This window comes from Phalacrocorax aristotelis, chromosome 18 (assembly GCF_949628215.1).
Source record: "Phalacrocorax aristotelis chromosome 18, bGulAri2.1, whole genome shotgun sequence".
Taxonomy (NCBI): Eukaryota; Metazoa; Chordata; class Aves; order Suliformes; family Phalacrocoracidae; genus Phalacrocorax; species Phalacrocorax aristotelis.
Window position 1 is genome coordinate 2,702,621 of NC_134293.1, and position 19,639 is coordinate 2,722,259.

Consider the following 19,639-nt stretch of genomic DNA (forward strand, 5'->3'; position numbering starts at 1 on the left):
TGGATGAGGGCAGGAGGATCTGAGTTGCCTTGGTTTGCCGGTTGTGGTTTGGGGGATGTTGCTGGTGGAGGAGATGCTGGATAGCAAGTGGATCGAAGCCCAGATGGTGAGAAGCAGACGGCAGCACTGGTCACTTGACCTGTCTCTTGGGGCCTGATCCCAAACTCTTCCCTATTCCTTCCTTGTGGGGTATTTCTTTGTCTCATTGATGAGAGAGGAATGGTGTGCTTTCCAGATGAAGTCACCACCATGAGCTGCTCCTGTTGACGCTCCTGTGACTGTTTTGTGGCCGGAAGGCCTCCTTGGTGCCTTACCAGATGGGACGGCCGCCAGCTGGTGTCCACCTTGCCTCACTGCCAGCCGGGCGGGGGCTGAGTAGGTGACTTGGGCTAAATCTCTGCTGCAGGCACATTTGCCTCGAGGGCAGTGGTCAAGCGGAGTGTATGCCAGGTTCATTTGCAAGGGTTGCACGTGGTTTAGATGTGACAAAGTCTGCTGGTGTTAGTGTATGTGGTCCTGCTCCGTCTCCACTTGGAGAGGCATCGCTCCCCTTTGGGTATTCCTGGGGACAATCAGGGCTCCTAGGGATGTCTTGAAGAAAATGGAATTTTTGGAATTTTCCGCTAAGCCGTAACAATGAACTAAGTGAGCTTGGCAAAACAGAATTTGACGGCCAGAGACGGGAACTGAGAGATAGAGAAGCACTTGTTTTACGACTATACCCTTGAAGAGAGCGGAGAGACTGATCAAAGCAAACATCCCACCTCAGAAGCCGCTGAGAACGGGGTGATAAAGTGTACAGTCAAGGAGAACAACTAATTGGGATGTTGATAAGAACTAAAACAAAGTGTCCATTAGGGGAACTATTTCATTATAAAACTAAAAATCACGCCCACAGGCCAGAAACCACCACCTCCCCACCCCCCCCAGTAAGTCCCTTACTCTCTGAGCATGGGTGGTAAATTAAAAGTGAACTGTACTTCTACATGGAAGGGAGAAAGAAAGAAATTAACCAATTATTAGCTGAGGCGTGTGAATATTAGCTGTGATTGACACATTTAACTGTATAAATGTCTCGTAGTTTCTCAGTGCGATGTGCTGGCTTTGTGGGTTACCACCTAGCACCAATCTTTGCGCAAAAATCATTTAAATAAAATACCTCTGCTCTGCGTGTAGTTTGGTGTTTTGCACAGCGGGCAAATGAACCTGCTTTTGGGATAACATGAGCACTAAATCACCGTTGTCAGTGCTGGGGTGAGGGCTTTCCTCCACCAGCGGTGTCGGGAGCCTGCCTCGCTGGGCTCAGGCGGTGCGGAACCCGAACCAGGTAATAATGTTCACGACTTGTCAGACGCATCCCTGTGCTCTGGAAATGCTGGTGCTTAGCGCCGAGGAGGGGTGTGGGGGTTCATGGCGGAGTTCGTGGCTGCAAAATATATGGCGTTCCTTCTGGGAAGGAACACACCCTGCTTCCTGGCTGCCGTGGTCTGCGGTCCACCCTGCAAAAAGATTTGCGTGTGTTCCTGTGAGCTGGGGACTCGGCTCTTGCGGTGGCAGCCACGTCTCGGTGCTGGGGCGATGGTGCCTGCAGGTCCCTGCTGCTCTGCCTCGTGCACAGGAGGCACGTCTGTGTGGCACTTTGCAAGAGGGAGCTTGCAAGGAGGGACCCTGTGCGCTATGGCAGAGTTTGCATCCAGGAGCATCAGCGTCAGCCAGCCGTGACCCCTGCCTGTGCTTGGGCAGGGAAAGGCAGGCAATGCCAGAGCCTGTCTCCCAGCTTCCTGCTCTGGCTGCTGAATTACAATGCTTTGCTAGGATGGAAACAGGATCCAGGGACCCCGTTCCCACACCGTGCACGTGCTGCAGAGAGGCAGAGTGCTCGCTGGGCTCCTGCCAGAGCCCGAGGCGATAGGAAAAGGCCTTTCTCCCCACGCCCTGTTGCTGGCCAGTTCGCACTTTGGCTGATCCCCTTGTTTTTCTTCCATCGCAGGCATCCCGACTCTCATCGTTCTGGACTCCAAGGGAGATGTGATCACACGGCAGGGGCGGGTGGAGGTGCTGAACGACATCGAATGCCGCGAGTTCCCCTGGCATCCCAAGCCTGTGCTGGAGCTGACGGACTCCAACGCCGTGCAGCTGAATGAGGGTCCCTGCCTCGTTCTCTTTGTAGGTATGGAGCATTGCTGCTTTGAAAGCAGGGCCTGTGCTCGGGAAGGGTGCTGGGCTACCTACCAGCTTGGCTGGAGCTGGCTACGGGGCTGAGAACCTGCCTCCACTAGTGACAGCATCCACGGGAAGGGACATCAGCCTGTTTCCATCACCAGGAGCAATGCTGCAGGGTCCAGATAAACCATGGGGAGACAGAGGTCCCCGTGGAGTCCCCTCGAGGGTTTCAAGGGAGCTAACAGACCTGGAGCCTTGCCCGTACCAGAGAAATGGGCTGCTGCAGCTCACAGGGGTTTGCCAGAGCCTGCCCGTGCCCGCGGGTCTCCTGCAGCTCCAGCCCAGCCACCAAGGGATGCGATGGAGTAGGGATTTGCAGTGGAGAAGAGCTGTCGTATCAAAGATGGTTCCGCGGCGGTTGTGGAGAGGAATGCTGATTAGCTGTTGGGGTGTGTGAGAAATACACTGTCACAGCCAGTGGTGGTTGAGGCAGGAAAGGCCTTTCTGGAGCGGGGACTTCAGGCACATGTGACATTGCAGAGGAAGCATCTCTGGGAGGGATTGGAGCTCTGTGCTGGAAACCACAGCTCGGGGCTTGAATCCCTGAGCTGAGCGGGGCTGTGAGAGTCAAAGGAGCCTCCTGCATGCCCTGCTGGTCCTTGGGTACTTGCCCCTGTGGGGTGCTGGCTACAGGGCAGGCTTTTCCCCAAAGCTCCTGTCCCTCTTCCACTGCTAACCCACATGTGAAGCTCTGCCGTGGTTGGAAACAGCCCTAGAACTCATCCAAAGCACAGCTGGCTTGTTCCTCATCACTTCCCTGCAGTGGTGGACAGTTAAATCAGGCGAGGGCCGTGGCTGGGATGAGCTGTGCTGCAGGCTGAGCCCCAGCAGGGCCGGGGGGCAGCCGAGGGGCACACCCAGCATCCCGGGGAGTGAGCCAAGGGGTCCTGGGCTCGTGGGGTGGGGGGAGGCTCGACCGCCCTTCTCAGAGTGCGCCTGTCCCTTGAGTGCCCTGTGGAGCGGCGGTGGGCATTTGCTGAAGAGCCCCCCTTGTCCCAAGCCTGCTGGGGTTGCAGAGTGGGCCTGGCCCAGGGCAGGGCTCATGGCTCACTTCCTTGCATGCACTTTGTGAGCAGCACACCCTTCTCTGCAGCGCTGATAACATGGCTCTCACTCTTTCCCATCTTCCCTTTCAGATTTCCTTTTGACCCTGATTATTTATTCAGCAGAGCCCAGCAGGAGATGTGAATGCAGAGCCAAAAATACTCTTCTTGCGCGGGGAGGACCGGCTGGCCACGCCAAGCGTGATTGATTGGGGCCGGCACTGCAGGCCTCTGGAAAGAGTTATTTTTATCTTGCTCTGAGCAAAGTTTTTCTGTCACCTTGCCGCAAACAGCTCATTGGGAGAATGCTTCCCGGCCGGCGGCTGGGGCTCTCGCTCGGCGCTTGAGGGAATGCGCAGCCTCGGTGAAATCTGCCGGCGGTGTGCTGGGGTGGAGGTGAAGCTGGTGTTGCACCAAGGCAGGCACTGGGAATGGGGGCCTACAGGCTGGCCTGTGTGCTGCTGGGAGACCCCCCAAACAGACTGGTGCCTACACTGCGTGGGGAGCAGCACCCCTAGGAGAAGGCAGGCTTAGCAAGAGCCAGTTGTGAATAAATACCGACCGTTCTACATCCGTCCCCGGAGAGGTTAGGGCTAGGTTAGCCAGAGTGTGCAGGGCTAGCTGGAGTGCCGCCAGCCACAGGTTTTTTGTAGAAAAATCAATCCCTGCAGACACCCACAACTCTACATATTTATCACTGTCATGCACGCGGGACAGACCCTGAAATGCGATGTGCAGTGTCTCTGGAATCTCCTGCTTTACTTGGAGAAGCCAGAGAGGGGGACAGGGATGTGTGGAGCAAGGGCAGAGCGGGCTTCGAGAACAGGCATCGCCTGTCCCAGCCAGGGGCTGGACCGGTTGTGTCGGATGGTTACGCTGGACCACGAGAGCTGCACGAGCTGTGTGTGACCGAGAGACCAGGGGCCTCTCTTCCACCTTCTTACTTTTTTTTTTTAATGCTAAAAGTTGTCCTCGAATTGAAATCGTTTCATCTCGATGCTGTTCAAGGACGCAGTCTCTCCTCTTTTCAGCTCAGTATTTGAACCAGTGGTGGCTGGTGTTTGATTGATGTTGCCATCTCTTTCTACTCTACCTCTGTCAAATCAAAGCTTCCTTCACAGCACTGCTGCCGCCAAGACTCGAGCAGAAAAGCTGCCGAGCAGCCGTCCCAAGGCGGAGGGATGGTGGGTGGCGGGCAGGGGTGGCAGGCAGTCTCAGATCAGCGCGTTCGTTTGGTCTTCAAAACATCCTGACGCTTCTCAAACGGCATAACAGCTTTTTTGCGCCTGTTTGTCCCTGAGCTTCAGCAGCGGCACCAGGGAGTGAGCGGTGAAGTATTTGGGGAGCAGGAGCTGCTCTTCTGTTACGTGTTTCCCTGTCTAACATGAAAAACACATTTCAGCTGCTCCCTAATTGCTACAGAGCCACACGGCTTTGAAGTTTGTGCTGTGCATCCGGGCTCTGGTTTCCTGCGTGGTGGTGCTGTGGGATAGAGCTGCCGGCGCCCGGCCGGTTTGCATCTGTTTGATCCTAACCTCCTTTTTGCCTTGCCTCTTTTATTTTGTCCCCCCACCGCTGTGCCCTGCAGATTCAGAGGATGATGGAGAGTCAGAGGCAGCAAAACAACTGATTCAGCCCATAGCTGAAAAAATCATCGCCAAGTACAAAGCCAAAGAGGAGGAGGCACCGCTGCTCTTCTTCGTGGCAGGCGAGGTAAGCAGGAGGAGAGCACAGGGCTGCATCCTGCTGTGTCTTCATACGAGGACTGAGCTGGGCTGGGTGTCACTGTTGCCACTCTTCAGGTGGGTAAACCGAGGCACGGAGCTACTGCAGCTAGTCAGAGACTGCGGAGCAAAGCCGGGCCCGAGTCCTGGCTCAGTCCCCTGCACTCATTGCTGGATATTACTTCTGGCAAAGGGGTCCCAGCTGTGTTTGCTCAGAGGTGGAAAAGCCTGACAGCAGGCGAGGGAGCTGCTGGGGATGGAGAGAGCAGGGATGGGGGGAGGTGGGAGGGAGACACCAGCTGCCTCCTTGAACTCCGAGGCTGTGTGGGCTGGAAAGCTGGCTGGGCAGGGGGAGAGGAGCCACGGTTTGGGTTTCAGCTGGGCCCAGCCAGTGCTGCTCTGCTCGCTGAGGTGCTGCTGCCTTTCTCCCCACCCTGGGAGGAGGGCAGGGACTGGTGCTCCAGCCCCTTCCCTAAGGGCTGCCTGCGGGAGGCAGCCCCCATCCTGTGGGCTGGGCCTGTTTCTGTGCCGTGCGGGTGATGCTGGACAAAACGGCCCCTGAGAGTGGGCAGGGGCCACTCGGGGAGCACCGGTGCGGCACGGGGCTGTGCTGCTGCCAGCCACAGCAGGAGCATCCCAGCTCCGCTCTGCCCTGCCCTGCCCTGGGGCTTGGCTGGGCATGTCACTGCAGCGCTCACCTGTCCCCCTGTGAAACGAGGGCTGTTCCCTGAGCTGGCCACGCTGTTGGTGGCTGGGATTGTATTTGGGGCATGTGCAGGCTGCAGTGCGCGGAGCCAGGGTTCTGCTGGAGGAAATGGGAAATGGGGAAACAGCACTTCTGGCCTCCCTTTCCCCTGTGTGGGCACTTTGCCCTGCTGCAGGCTTGAAAATGAGGAAGGTTTTGTGTAAGGGTCGAAAAAGCTCCCAGGCCCTGCCAGGCCTGCGGTTCCCCTCCCTAGGCGCTGCCTGGGCAGGTAGCAGCTGCTGCGCTGCCGTGCGCCTGCTCCGTCCCTCCATGCTCACGTCACAGCCGCAGTGTGCTGCAAGGAGGGCCCTCCGGAGCCGCCCTGCACACAAAAGGGTCCCCACCACTGCACCCTGGCCCCCCCCGCCAGGCAAGTCCCCACTGCTGCCTCCCACAGCCCTGTTGGCCCCCTCCGGGCAGACGTTCCCGTTCCTGCCACCGGAACGGGTCTCCAAGCATCCCAGCTCAGCCCTGCGCCCCTGAATAAGCCCCTTGTTGGGAAAGCTATTTTGGGAGGGTCCAGGACCTGCCCCCCTCCCCCAGAGCCTGTGAAGCGTTTTCCTCCCGCTCGCTGGCTGTAGCTGAAACATTGCCGCTATTCATCCTGCTCCCGACGCCCCTGCGGCGACCAGGCCGAAGAATGGGGAGCGTCCAGCACATCCCATTCATCCGTCACCTCAATAGCTGGGAGCACTGGCCCCAGGTCTCCGCTGGCCCCCACGCACAAAGCAGCTTGGCCACGGCCGGAGCAGGCGCCTCCCATTCTTCTGGTGCTGTCTGGGCCAGTTTTGCATTGATTAAAAAGGTTTTCGGTCCCTTTGTGGTGATGGGATAAAGGATGAGGCATCCCAACACCTGGACTCCAAGCCGGCCTGGGAGGTAGGAAGGGTGGGGTCGGCTGAGCACCCCATCCCTGAGGCAGCGGGCCCAGCGCCACTCGCCCTTCCCCGCCACGTGGTCCCGGCTGTGCCAGAAACCCCTGCAATGGAAGGGGAGGCGCGACAGGAGTTACCCTGCCGGTCGGCACCGCGCGCTGCAGAGCCACCAGCCGCTAACCAGATTGATTTCTGTTACTGCCCTTGGAAAGGGGCTCAGAGGAACACCCTGCTTCGGGTGCTGTGCGTCGTGGGCTTGGCTGGGAGCAGGAGGTGAATCGCCCCAGCGCCGGCTTTTGCATTGCACAGCCTTGGCAGAGACAAATTCATTTTTCCCCTTTGGCCAGAGCTGTGCTGTGCCTGGCCAGAGGGAGGGCAGCCTGCTCCCCCTGCAAGCTCCCCCTGCGGAGCCCTGCAGGCTTTTGTGCGTGCCCTCAGACGCTTGGGTCTGCCGGTGGGTGGGATCTCGGCGCTGGCCCAAAGCACAGGACTTCGTCCCATTCCTGTTCTCTGGTTTGCTCTGGGTGTGCACCCAGCTCCCTTTGGCATCTGCTCCCTGTGAGCGGCGAGGCCGTGGCTGTGCTGGCAGAGGGCTAGTGAGCCCCCACATTTGGCGCTTGCACCCAGCTCACGAGTTGCAGATGCCAAAACTTCTCCTGCCCCAGAGGCTCCAGGGCGGCCTGGGGCAGCGGGTCAGCCTGGGGGTGCTGGGGGCTGTGCCCGGTGCGGAAAGGGTTGGAGGAGTGCATGGACCCATCCCAGCCTGGGGTGACAAACCCGCAGGCGGCAGGGCGGGTGCTGCCTGTGCGCTCGCGGTCCTGCGATGCTGCTGCAAGTCCCAAGGGCTCAGGAGGTATTTGTGGGCTGGACCATGGTGTGGAAGGAGCAAACTGCTCCTGCTTGTCGTGGCTCTGCTGATGACTCCTGTCTCCCTCTTGTTTCACCCTCCAGGATGACATGACTGACTCCCTGCGGGATTACACCAACCTGCCCGAGGCTGCGCCCCTGCTTACCATTCTGGACATGTCGGCCCGGGCCAAGTACGTGATGGATGTGGAGGAGATCACGCCTGAGATCGTGGAAGCCTTTGTCAGCGACTTTCTAGCAGACAAGCTAAAACCCGAGCCCATCTAAGGGGGGCTTCTGCACCAACAGACATTATTTAAAACTAGGTCTCTCTTCCGCCGCTCGTGGATTCTCCAGCGTGTCCTCACGCCCGACCCAGTATCCAACCTTCTTGTGGTGCCTTGTTTTACGCAGTGAATCCTTCTCCTAAGCAAACTCCTTGAGATGCACTTTCAGCAGGGAGTCGCTGGCGTTTGGAGACTTCGCTTGTGCTTCATGGTGATATATTCTCTAATAACCAGGCCAGAACTGTTACTGTATTGTTATTTTATACACGGCACTAGCTAGCAGGCAAATCTTTTTGCATGGTGTTCTTCCCAACATATGCATCAGGCAGTGGATGGGGTTCTTGGGGCTCTTTTCTTCTCCTTCTCCCCCTTCTTTCCTTTCCTACCACCCCTGCTGACTAAGTGACTTTAAGGAAGCAATAAGGAAACTGTCCCCTTTGCCCCTGGCCCGTCCTCCTTTCCCATGCGAGTGCCCTGACAAGGCCAAGACAAAGTCTTAACTGCTGACAACCTCTGAAAGACCACGGCGCAGCTGAGCTCTTCCTCCTGGGGGCGAGACCCTTCCGGGTGGGTTTCCCACCTCCCACCCCAAGCACCAACAGCCTTAGGTGGCGCTGGCTGCGCATGTCGGGGGTCACCTGCCTGTGATGGGTGCGTGTTCCCGCCCTTGCTCGCTGAGCCAGGAGGAGGACCACCACCGGGCTGCCCTCACCTCTCTCATCTCTCTTGTGCTTTCCCTGTTCCCTCTCACCCCTTCTCTGGTATGAAATGTCCTTTCCCCCTCTATGTTAGTTGATTGAGCTGTTTTTTGTAGGTGTGTCCCAAACCCAATGTTAATGGTGCTGTTCTTTAAAAAATAACCAAAAAAAAACCCCCAACAAAAAAAATCCCCCCCTAACCCAAGCAGCACAGCCAAGCCCCTCAAAAGTGACATTGTAAAAACTGTACATGGTGATTGGAACTTTGTAATAAAACCGTTATAATAACCTCGTCCCCGGAGGTGCCGATTGCCGTGTCCCGGCGAGAAGGAGAGGGAGCCCGCCTGGGACCCACGTGGCAGGAGGAGCCCCCCACCCAGACCCTGTGGGGTAGGTGTCAGTGCCGGCAGCTCCCAGCACTGTGGCAGCTGAGCCGGGTCCGCGTGTTACCCCCGCCCCGCACGGCTGTTGCTGCACTTTGCTCGGGGATGGTGACTCCCATGAGCTGTTTGGAGACACCAGGGAGCGGGGAAGCACGGCCTCGCTGCGCCCACCCACCCTGTGGGCTCTGCTCACAGCCCCCCCAGCCGAGTGTCCCCCCTGGCTGCTGCTGGACGCAGCAGCGGCTGCGGTGGTTTCCACCAGCATCCCGGGGCGGGTGTTGTCCCGGAGGTGTGCTCACTGTGCGCTGAATAGCGGGTGTTGTGCAAGCCACCGCTTCTCCATTTCAGCTCTTCAGTCAGCGGTGGCAGGATTATGGCCTCTCCCCTTTTATCGCTGCTGCAGCAACGCACCCTGGCAGGAGCTGGGAAAAGCCACCAGCTCAGCAAGGCAGGAACCATATAAATCCACCGTGTGTTTTGCGTGTTCCAGAGGCTCTTGTGTTCAGCGGTGATTCACTGACCGGTGAGCTGTTTGAGGAGCAGCAGCATGGCCTGGCTCGCTGGTCCCTGAGCTGGGAGGCCAGGAGCAGGTGAGGGGGCTGCGTGTGGCCGGGCCAGGGGCCGCTGTGAGCATGACAGCAGCAGCCCCTAAATTACTAAAATACCTGAAATTAACTCTAAATTAACTCAAATCCCCTTTACTAGAGATTTTTTAGGAAATAGCCTTCTCAGTGAGCTATCTCCTGTAGGGTTAAGGGCTCGTGCAGTGAGCTGTGCCTGGCTGGACTCCAGCTGCATGGAGGCGGCTGAGCAGCAGCATTGCCTCCAGCCCCTGCTGCCACCCAGCACCCACGCTGCCTCTGCTCAGTGGGTGCCTGCTGGTTTGAGGGCAGTCGCAGTGGTTTTGTGGTTTGAAAGACCGTGGGGTCTTGTAGCATTTGGTCTTGCAGCAGCGGCTGATTATTTTAGCGAGGGAGAACCTGTATTCCCCTACAGACGCTGTCGTTTGGGCTCCTAGCGAGGCAGGGAGCTCAGCACTGCCACAGCCACCCTGGTCGCTGCTTGGTAGGAACTGGAGCAAAGCAGCAATTTTTCCTGCCTGAGAATTGAGTCATTTGGGGTCAATTTGATGAGACCAGAGCTGGAACTGGGCTCTGGAGCTGGAATTGCTCAGCTGGAGCAGTTTCAGGCTCAAGGTAACACCGCTGTCTGACAGCACACCGCATGTGCAGCGCGGCACACCGCTCGGATACAGGGGCTGAGGCATCGAAGAGGCTGAATCTCGCTCTGGGTATTTCTTGAGCAGACAAGATAAACTATTTCAATGTGGTACGGGGAAACCAGAGCCCACAGAGTGGGCTGGTGGTAAGTAGCTGGTTGTGCAACTCGCAGCCAGGGTAGAGGGGGCATATTTAAATGTGCAGCAGGCGGGTGGCAGCCAGCGCTGTCGCAGGAGCGGTCCGTCAATGCGTGGCTGCCAGCGATGCGGAGAGCATTGCGCGGCTTGGGCAGGAGCCTCCAGCGTGAGCAGGGCTGCGGGGCACATCCCAGCTCTGTGGTGGTGGGTTGCTGCGAGCCGGCTTGTTGCCCTTGGGGAGGCATGGAGTGGCCCCAGGGTCTCCTTCCCTGGGCCCCAGCACCCACTACCCTCCGAGGGACGGCCACAGTGGGCAGAAGCACCCACAGCTCCTTTCCCACCCTTCCCCTCCATCATCCATAGTTAATCCACACCAAGGCCCGGTTGCCGGGGTGAGAGGCGCCCAGACGGCTGCGTGGGGACAGACACCGCCACCTCCTGGCAGTGGCACAGTCGCGAGTGCTGCAGCTCGGACACCCCACACCACAGCCAGCCCCAGGGCCAGCCTGGCGTGCGGCAGGCGCCCACGGCAGGGCTGGTGTGCTGCTCTCAACGCTTGTTTAGAGCACGGGGTTTGGATAAGTAGAGGCAGGACCCATTCAGGTGGCTGCTATTTGGCCTTTCTGACCCCAAAACCACTAGCAGCAGCCAGGCTGTACAACCCGGGGCTGCGAGGGGAAGGATACGCATTGTCAGCAGCATCCTGGCCGGGCCAGCACAAACATTGCCATGGCTGCTGTGCCCTGACCCCGCAGGGAGGGATCTGAGGCCTTCCCGCATCTGCCGGAGGGGCCCTGCCCCGGGATGCCGACAGGAGGGAGTGAGAAGGGCCGGGCAGCAGGGAGCTGGGAGCTCACAAGGTGAGGGCCCCCACCCGCCGGCCTTTCCCGTCTCACTAGCATCACCGTGTGGCCGGAGCACCCACGGACTCACCCAGGAGTCATGCACTCATCCAGGCACAGCTCCAACACTGCCAGAGCCGTTTAATACCCATTTACTGCAAACCAAACAGCCTGAGCTGCAATTTTATTAACTCTACAGCATGGCAAAGGGAAAAGATGCTTCTTCAGCACCCAAACCTCAGTAGTTCAGCCGACTACAGGGAACTTCTGCCTTTCGTCTTCCTGCTTGTGCCTCTGCAGCAACTGTCTCTTCCCCTCAAACAGCACAATGCCAGCAGCCATAGCGGAGTTCAAGCTGTCCACGCCTGGCACCACGGGAATGACCAGTCTCTTCCCCCCTGTGCTGGCTGCAAGGTGAAGCGCGTCTGGACTCACACCATGGGTCTCCCCGCCGATCACCACTGCCACTGGAGTCTGTGTCCAGTTCTCGTAGTAATACTGCACGGCCAGCTCTGGGATGCAGACACTCGCCGCTCCCTCCTCATCCTCGTGCTCTGCAGCAACCTTGGGTTTGGATTTCACAGGAGCCTTCGGGTTGTCAGGAGCAGCTCCTCTCGGCACAGACGCAGTCTCAGCCTGAGCGCCTGGGTTGTTGTTGTCGGCCACGCAGACCTGGACGCTGGCAGGAAGGTTGCTGGGAACAGATTCCCAGTCCAGGTTGGCGACGATGGGTAGACGGAAGTGAGCGCCCATGCCTGCACGGAGCACCTTTGGCTCCCACAGATCCACGCAGCCTGAGAGGGAAGGGAGGGAAATGCCGACACTGCAGCAGCACCCACAAAGATGGAGTCGGCAGCCGCTGCTTCCCACAGCAAATCATGTCTGGGCCAGGCACTGCTTGCAAACTCTTGGGAACAACATCTTCAAGTACCTCTTATTCCCTGCCTTACACCAAAATTACTCAAATTAAACTTTTTTTTCCCCAGGGAAAAGCTCTTACCTTTGGTGAGCAGCACTTTCTCACAGCCTGCTCCTGCCGCAGATCTCAGAATAGTCCCCAGGTTTCCCGGATCTCGGATATTGTCGCAGATGAGGAGCAGTGGCAAGGAGCTCGTTAGCTGAGCCGCAGGGTAAGACATCTTGGCATGGTTGGGCTTGGAAAAGATCCCTGAGGAGACAAAATGCTGACAGGCTTCTGACTAACACAGCCCAAGGAGAGGGCTGTCTCTCATTTAGTTGGCCCAAACTTCACTAAAGAGGTGCTGGAGGAAACCTTAGGAAAAGCTAAGAAAATTAAGAGACGTTTGAGAACAGTTTGTCACTTGACAAGGAGAACTGTTTTCCAGCAGAGCTGGAGCAAGGTGCTATTAAAAATGAGCATTATCACCTTCAGTGTACTCTAGGAGCCGCTTTCACAGTTACCACAGCAGGCCAGATAAAAGGGAATTCTCAAATTGTGCCACCCTTGACACCCTGCCAGAATGTCTAGGGGAAGGTTATGAAGAGACAGTCATTATCCACTTATTAAGTGTGAAATAGGTTTCCCTTTGAGCAGTGTTGTGACTGTTTCTAAGGCAACTTACCTATAACCCCCTGAGGAGTTACGAGGTCAGACCAGGTCTTAATGTCTTCAAATTTCACCTTAACTAAGTTGGCTCTTTTTAACTCTGCCTCGGGCAGCTCCTTCAGGTGCCCCACAGTGCTGAAGAAGAGAGTTTGCGGCACAGCTCCTGCCTCCAGGGCGTCCTTGATCAGCCTGCGACCTTCCAGAAGAACCTTCCCGTGGTGATCCCGAAACTTTTTTGACTTGGCAATAGTCACCACTTTTCTGCGGATAAATTAATCAGAGAAAACGGCCGTGACACTGACACGTCCAGCCTGACCTCTGCCAGCCACCGAGAGCTTCACTCAGAAGCCCCCCAGGTATCTTTAGACCGGATCGAGCTGGCACGGCAGCGTCAGCCTCTATCCAGACCCCTCAAGTGTCAGAATTTGCCTCAAATTCTGCAGATGCGTTATGGGGCAGCTCCAGGGTGGTTCTGTTGCCAGGGGCCTCAGGCAAGAATGCACTCAAGGACATAATTTTCGCAAGTGTGATGGGGACATCCCGGAAGGGTGCAAACAACCCAGTGGCAGGTGCCAGCTGAGACCAAGATAGAGGGAACTAAAGACATCTGCACCTAAGTAAGAGTCAGAGCACCAGTTGAAACCAACGCATCTTGCAATGCGCTGTGACAAGATTGCTCAATGGTTTGGCTCACAACCACGTGTGCAAGAGGATTCAGGTTCATGGAAAGGACATAAAAAACACCCCTTCAACAAACCGCTAGGGACCATCAGAGACCACCCAATACCTCTTCCGGAGCTCCTAGGGGACTTAAAAGTGCACGGGTAATTAAGATGCGAGCATTAGAAGTCGTTCCGGGAAACAGAATGAATATGTATAACCATTCTGGGAACTTTAATGCATATATATATGAAACTGAGCAATAGAGGCTTTGTCTATAGCGACTTGCAGCACGCACCCTAGGAGGAACGGTCCCCCGGGTAAAGAACTCCTGCTTCATAATACTGCATTGGTGTTAAGGAGTTTTATTCCCGATTTATTTGTTCCACAGGGGGCCCAGAGCGGGCCCCCCCCAGAGCGGGGCCCGAGCTCGGCCGGGCCCGCCCGCCCCGCGGCGGCGATGGGGCCCCGCTCCCCCATCCCCGCACCGGCGATGCCTCACCCCAGCCTCCGGTCACCGGGCGCCGCCTTCTCGTACCACAGCCCCGGCCCGGCCGAGCTCCGCTCCACCGCGGGCGGCGGCGACGGCGGGGAGGGAGGCGGCGGCGGGGCGGGGGAGCTCCGCTCCGCCTGCGGCGGCAGGACCCGCACGGGGCTCCGCCGCAGCGCCCGCACCCCGCGCCGCCCCGCCGCCGCCTCCCCGGGCCCGCCGGGCCGCAGCAGGGAGCGGGCCAAGCCCGCCGCCGGCCTCCTTAGCGCCGCCATCTTCCACCGTCACTTCCGACGCGACGGCCGCGCCGCGGTGACGTCTCCGGAACGCCATGGGGGCTCGGCGCGCGCTGCACTTCGTCTTCAAAGTGGGCGACCGGGCCCGGAGCGCGCGCTTCTACCGCGAGCTGCTGGGCATGAGCGTGAGCGGGAGGGGACGCGGGGCGGGAACGGCGGGGCGGGGGGTTGTCGCCGCAGTCGCCCACCTCAGCGGCGGAGGCCCCGGGGCTCCCCCGGCCCGGCGCTGCGGGGCAGGACGGGGACCGCTTCTCCGCTCCCCCGGCGCCCGCTCCGGCCCTCGCCCCCCCCCCCCCCCCCGCCCCGCGCTGGGGGCGGCGGGGAGCCCCTGAGGGGAGCGGGGAGGCGCCTTGCCCCAGCTGACCGCTCTCTCTCGCCTCGTTCCTAAGGTTCTGAGGCACGAGGAGTTCGAGGAGGGCTGCAAAGCCAGCTGCAACGGGTGAGTGCCCCGGTCCCGCCTCCCCCATGAAACGCCTCCGGTCGCGGCCGTGTGGTGGTGGTTTACGGCCAAAACCGGCGCCTGGGTTCGTCGTTTCGTGGGTGTTTTTAAGCGTTTCCCGTGGAGCCAACAGTTCCCCTCGTTGCGTAGACATGGTGTTTACACTGAAACTCAAGTGTTGCTGTATTGCACCTACAGGCTGATGCTGAACTTTATCAGACTATTTCTAAACTTTCCTGGAATTGCATTCAATTACATTGGGGTTTTTTTTTTTTTAACAGGCATGCGGCTATCTAGGGTCTGGAGTTAAAAGTCCCTCCTGGTAGCCCCAAAGGCTTTTGTCTTTCTTCATGAATGAAGGAATCACAGAATGGTTTGGGCTGGAAGGGACCTTTGGAGCCCATCCAGCCCAGCCTCCCCGCAGTGAGCAGGGACATCTTCAGCTGGACCAGGTTGCTCAGAGCCCCGTCCAGCCTGACCTTGGATGTTTCCAGGGATGGGGCATCAACCACCTCTCTGGGCAACCTGGGCCGGGGTTTCACCACCCTCAGTGTAAAAAAAAACTTCTTCCTTACATCCAGTCTAAATCCATCCTCCTTTAGTTTAAAACCATCACCCCTCATCCTGTCACAACAGGCCTTGCTAAAGAGGTTGCCCCCATCTTTCCTAGAGTCCCCCTTCAAGCACTGGAAGGCCACAATAAGGTCTCCCCGCAGCCTTCTCTTCTCCAGGCTGCACAACCCCAACTCTCTCAGCCTGTCCTTGTAGCAGAGGGGCTCCAGCCCTCGGAGCGTTTTTGTGCCCTCCTCTGGACCTGCTCCAACAGGTCCATGTCCTTCCTGTGCTGGGGGCTCTAGCCAAGATTTCTGAAATAAATCTTACAATCTGTTGCATAACTACTAACGTTTCCTGCTCAGCAATAAAGAAGTGCTCATATTATTTTAGCTAACGAGCAGCTTGTGCTCTTAAAATATGAGCTGTTAAGAAGGAGGTAGAATTGCTTTTGTCACCTGGTCATGAGTGACATCCCAAGGTCAGAAGTGTTGGCCGGGGGATGCCTGTCCGCTGCGTGCTGAGCTGCAATGAGAATCCTTCACAGGTATCAGCTCCTAGTTGGTGGGAGGTTACTGGAACACCTGTGCCGTTTGTTTACTCTGGAAATGCAGTTCTTCCTTGAAATGCTGATACTTGCGATGCTCGATGTTTATTTCTAATACTGATGATAATTAAATATGGATGTTCCAGCCCTTATGATGGAAAATGGAGCAAAACGATGGTGGGCTATGGGCCAGAAGACAACCACTTTGTTGCAGAATTAACTTACAATTACGGTATTGGAGAATATCGCCTGGGCAATGACTTTCTGGTGAGTACCACACTTAGCAGAAAAACCTTTCCTCGTAAGATAAGCTTTTTCATTTTTATGACTAGGAGTTTGTTCGGCATATAGGTTGCACCAGTTGCTTTTTTATGCTGTTTGGTTCCTTAAACAATTTTTATTCTTGCTTTTGTAGTTGTCTCCCATGTTGGAAGAGCAGAAACTAGAGCAGCTTTGTGCTCATTTATGGTCCAGGAAATGCTTCCTTGAGCACCTTCCAGCTCAGCAGCTGGGTGTGTAGGACAGCTGGTATCTGCTGGCAGACCTAAAGCTTAGCTAAGAAGGATCCTGCTGTAGGAAAACACTCTTTTGTTTATTAATATTTATTTCTTTGTTATTTACTAGCTGACAGCCAATGAAGTTTTCACATTTATTCTATGAATATATGTAATGTGTTCACTCGTTGTTTCCCCTGAGCTGATGTTCTTCCTCCAGTGTGCGGGATGTCAGAGAGCAGGTGTCTGCCTAACCTGGTGGGACAGTTAGGAACTCGGTTTTCCTTTTCCGTACAAGGCGTTGAATCAGAGTTTTAAAATTCCGTTTGCTTTTCATTCCCCTTTGATGTGAAAGAAAGGTAGATTAACGCATCCCAAATATACGTGGGATGCGCAGTAAGACTAAGCTTATTTTACAGGGGCAAGATACCCGGTACTCAGGAGATCATATGGTCCATCTGTTACAAAAAGCAGTCTTGTTTGTTTCTGGTCATTTGTAGAGGCAGACGATGGGAAGGCAGGACTTCCGCACCATCCACCCTGTGCCTTTTGTGTGTGTCTCTTCTGTTCTCGCTAGGGCATAACGCTTGTGTCCAGCCAGGCTGTGAGCAACGCTAAGAAGATGGGGTGGCCCCTCAAAGAAGTCACGACTGGTATTTTTGAAGCTGAAGCCCCAGGGGGATACAAGTTCTACTTGGAAGACAAGGAACAGCTCAAGCAAGGTGAAACTTAAACACTTTGCTCTTACTGGTGTTGGAAAGGGATTTACAAGTGGGGTATTAGAATGGGCTGTATATTTGTCTCTGGCATTTTGTGAAACAGAGCATGTTTTTGTTGTTTCTTTGTTAGTTTCCTTCTCAAGAATGTATAACTGAGTTTAAAACTACAATATACTTGTAACAAATTTCAAATTATTGCTATTTTGTAGATCCTGTGCTGAAGGTAACCTTGGGTGTCTCTGATCTGCAGAAGTCTGTTAACTACTGGTCTGATTTACTTGGGATGAAAATATATGAGAAGGATGAGGAAAAACAAAGGGCTTTGCTAGGCTATGCGGATAACCAGGTTAGTTCTTAGAAAACTTTCCAGTTCTGATCTTTAAAAGTTGCATCTTGTCATAGAAACCTCTCATTTCATGAGAACAAAATCCTAAAGGGGGGGAAAATAAAGCTCTTAATTAAAGCAAGTGTGCACTTAATTCTATGTGTTTAAATTAAAGCTTGCGTACACTTAACTATGTTTTTTAAAAAAGCTGTGGTTTGCTCTGGTAATTCTGGCTTGTTGGGAAATACGTATATGGGCGGTTTTGAAATCATCCGCGTCGGTGAAAAGCTGGACCGAATGTGGCACTGAAAGCAGCGTCCGTGCAAGTCAGGCTTTCTTCCCTCTTTCAGTGCAAGTTGGAGTTGAAGACGGTTGGAGGAGCGGTGGATCACGGGACAGCGTTTGGGCGGATTGCCTTCTCCTGTGCAAAGGACGAGGTAAGGATCACGTTTCCCTTACGCCTTTCATGGCCCAGAGCCGACTAGTGGGAGTCAGTGCCCATTTCTAGCGTTAGCAAAACATCTCAGATGCAAACAAAATAATACTGAGCAGATACTTCATGTTTCTCGCAGTGGGAGTGTAGGGGAGATGTGGGTGATGGGGAGCTGTAAATGAGAACAACCTGAATGCACCTGATCTTCATCTGACTAGCGTTGACTTTTTAAAATGTTGTTTGTTTTCTGTTTAAGTTGCCAAACATTGAAGCGCTGATGAAAAAGGAGAATCAGAAAATTTTAACACCTCTGGTGAGCTTGGACACGCCCGGCAAAGCCACAGTGCAAGTGATTATTTTGGCTGATCCTGTGAGTAATATTGGAAATAGCGATTAAGTTTGATTTAAATTTCTCCCCGCCATTGATCTAACAAACCTGCTCTTAAACTTGGTTTAGGATGGCCATGAAATCTGTTTTGTGGGAGATGAAGCATTTAGAGATCTGTCCAAGGTGGACCCTAATGGTGGCAAGTTGTTAGACGATGTAAGTAATGCTGTCTGCACATGCGTTTTCTACCTGATCCAATTTTCGTTCCACGTGGAGTTTTTCTGAGAAGCAAATTGTACAGTCTCGCTAAGGAAAACAAATCTATTTTTGAAGTTCACGTGGTGTCCTGGCTAGAGTTTTCCAGCCTCACTCTCGGGGCAGCCAGGCGGTGGTGTGTGTCGCTGGACACGTCAACAACGCTTTGGTGTAAGTTACTACAGAAAATGATTTTTGAGCTGCGGGAATGTCAGCGCAGCTGGCCGTCCGCCCAGGGAGAGGGGCCCTGGTGTGGAGCGTGAGCTGTGTGGGAAGGCTGCGCTTAAACTAGCCTGTTTTCCTCTTGTATTACCAGATCACCTATTTATTTGCTGCAGGAGAGAACATTGGTTTTCAGTGTCTGTTTTCATTACTAGTACGTAAAATAGTTTGTCCATCAGAATAGCTTTCTTCCAAACTAAAGTGTCCCTGTGATCGATCCGGATTTGTGGGAGAGGCTGGCGAGCGCGGGCAGCCGGGCGCCTGGCGACTCGGCTGCTGTTGTGAACATCTTAATGCTTTTCTTTGTGCAGGCCATGGCGGCGGACAACAGTGACAAATGGTTTGCTGCACAAAAAATGAAGAAGGCTGCTGCTTAGCTGGAGAAAAGGACTGGGCTGCTTCTTCGTGCCTCCGTTTTCATCTGAGCGAAATGCCAATTCTGTGTCACGTGTTGCATTACCCCTTCTAGTAAGAGGGCGCAGCAATGTCCCATGCTGGTCGACTTGTTTGATTTAAGCTTGTGTCTGTTACTGCTACTCCCTCCTTTCAAGCAAATAGCATGTTCTTCCTCAAAAAAAATTAGGTTGTGTGGTAAGGAGCAGACTGAGCCTGTGGCTTCAGAAACAGGGGCCATCAGCCAAGAGGAAAAACTCACTTCTCTGTTGTTGTTGTTATACTTGAAGCTGCTAGATTTCGTTAGAATATCCAGTTCTCTAACTAACTGGCTTTGGCTGGCCTGGATTTGCAGCTTAGAGAAGAGGTAGCTGAGGCTGTATCGCATCGCAGGTACCCTGCTTCTGTGGCAAAGTGTTGGGCTGAAGGGGAGGGCTGCGTACGGGGAACTCGGGCAGTTCAGCTGTCGTAGCGCATGACCGTATATTGGGAACAGAGGAATTGTCTTGCTAGAGCATGTGAGTATTCTCGTCTGGAACAAATCCTGTTTTCATTCCAAGATGTTTCCCCAGCTTTTGAGGTGAAACGTTCACTGGAGAAGCCTGTGGTGCGTTTCTCACTGGGGTCACAGTATTGAGCCTCCCACATTCCAGGCGGGAGCCGGGGCCGTGCTTCGGGGCGCGTAGCAGCGCTGCGCTCTGCTGGGGTGCCGGGAGGCGACTTGATTTCAAGTATATCATGGATTTGCAATTAGCTTTTGATGAGAAATCGCCTTTGGAAGTAACAGTTTGGGGTTTATTCTGTTGGAATGAAGTCACTCTGCTTTTGCTAGTGGAATAAGGGCTGGGAATAAAGGGAGCAATTACCAGCATTGTCCGCGTCGGGCACGCTGCCTG

At 55.3% G+C, this 19,639-nt stretch overlaps 3 protein-coding genes across 4 annotated transcripts in view; 2 read left to right on the top strand and 1 right to left on the bottom strand.

The window, feature by feature from the left end:
* Positions 1-8,729, top strand: part of NXN (nucleoredoxin) — a 54,129-nt gene extending 45,400 nt beyond the window's left edge. For both annotated transcript variants that reach the window (XM_075113038.1, XM_075113039.1), the window contains exons 6-8: positions 1,991-2,170; positions 4,855-4,979; positions 7,562-8,729. In XM_075113038.1, coding sequence (XP_074969139.1) covers positions 1,991-2,170; positions 4,855-4,979; positions 7,562-7,744 — 488 coding nt within the window. In that variant the 3' untranslated portion in view covers positions 7,745-8,729. The remainder of the gene's footprint in view (positions 1-1,990; positions 2,171-4,854; positions 4,980-7,561) is intronic.
* A 2,445-nt stretch (positions 8,730-11,174) lies between these two features.
* Positions 11,175-14,038, bottom strand: MRM3 (mitochondrial rRNA methyltransferase 3). Its single transcript, XM_075113434.1, has 4 exons — positions 13,753-14,038; positions 12,607-12,851; positions 12,024-12,191; positions 11,175-11,817 (listed from the first exon to the last, which is right to left on the bottom strand). Exons 1-4 carry the CDS (start codon positions 14,013-14,015, stop codon positions 11,270-11,272), a joined length of 1,224 nt encoding a protein of 407 aa, XP_074969535.1. The 5' UTR covers positions 14,016-14,038; the 3' UTR covers positions 11,175-11,269.
* On the top strand, positions 14,017-19,614 carry GLOD4 (glyoxalase domain containing 4). The gene is made up of 9 exons (XM_075113435.1): positions 14,017-14,161; positions 14,426-14,475; positions 15,721-15,841; positions 16,646-16,790; positions 16,997-17,133; positions 17,463-17,549; positions 17,802-17,915; positions 18,003-18,089; positions 18,662-19,614. Exons 1-9 carry the CDS (start codon positions 14,072-14,074, stop codon positions 18,725-18,727), a joined length of 897 nt encoding a protein of 298 aa, XP_074969536.1. The 5' UTR covers positions 14,017-14,071; the 3' UTR covers positions 18,728-19,614.
* Positions 19,615-19,639: the final 25 nt, after the last annotated feature.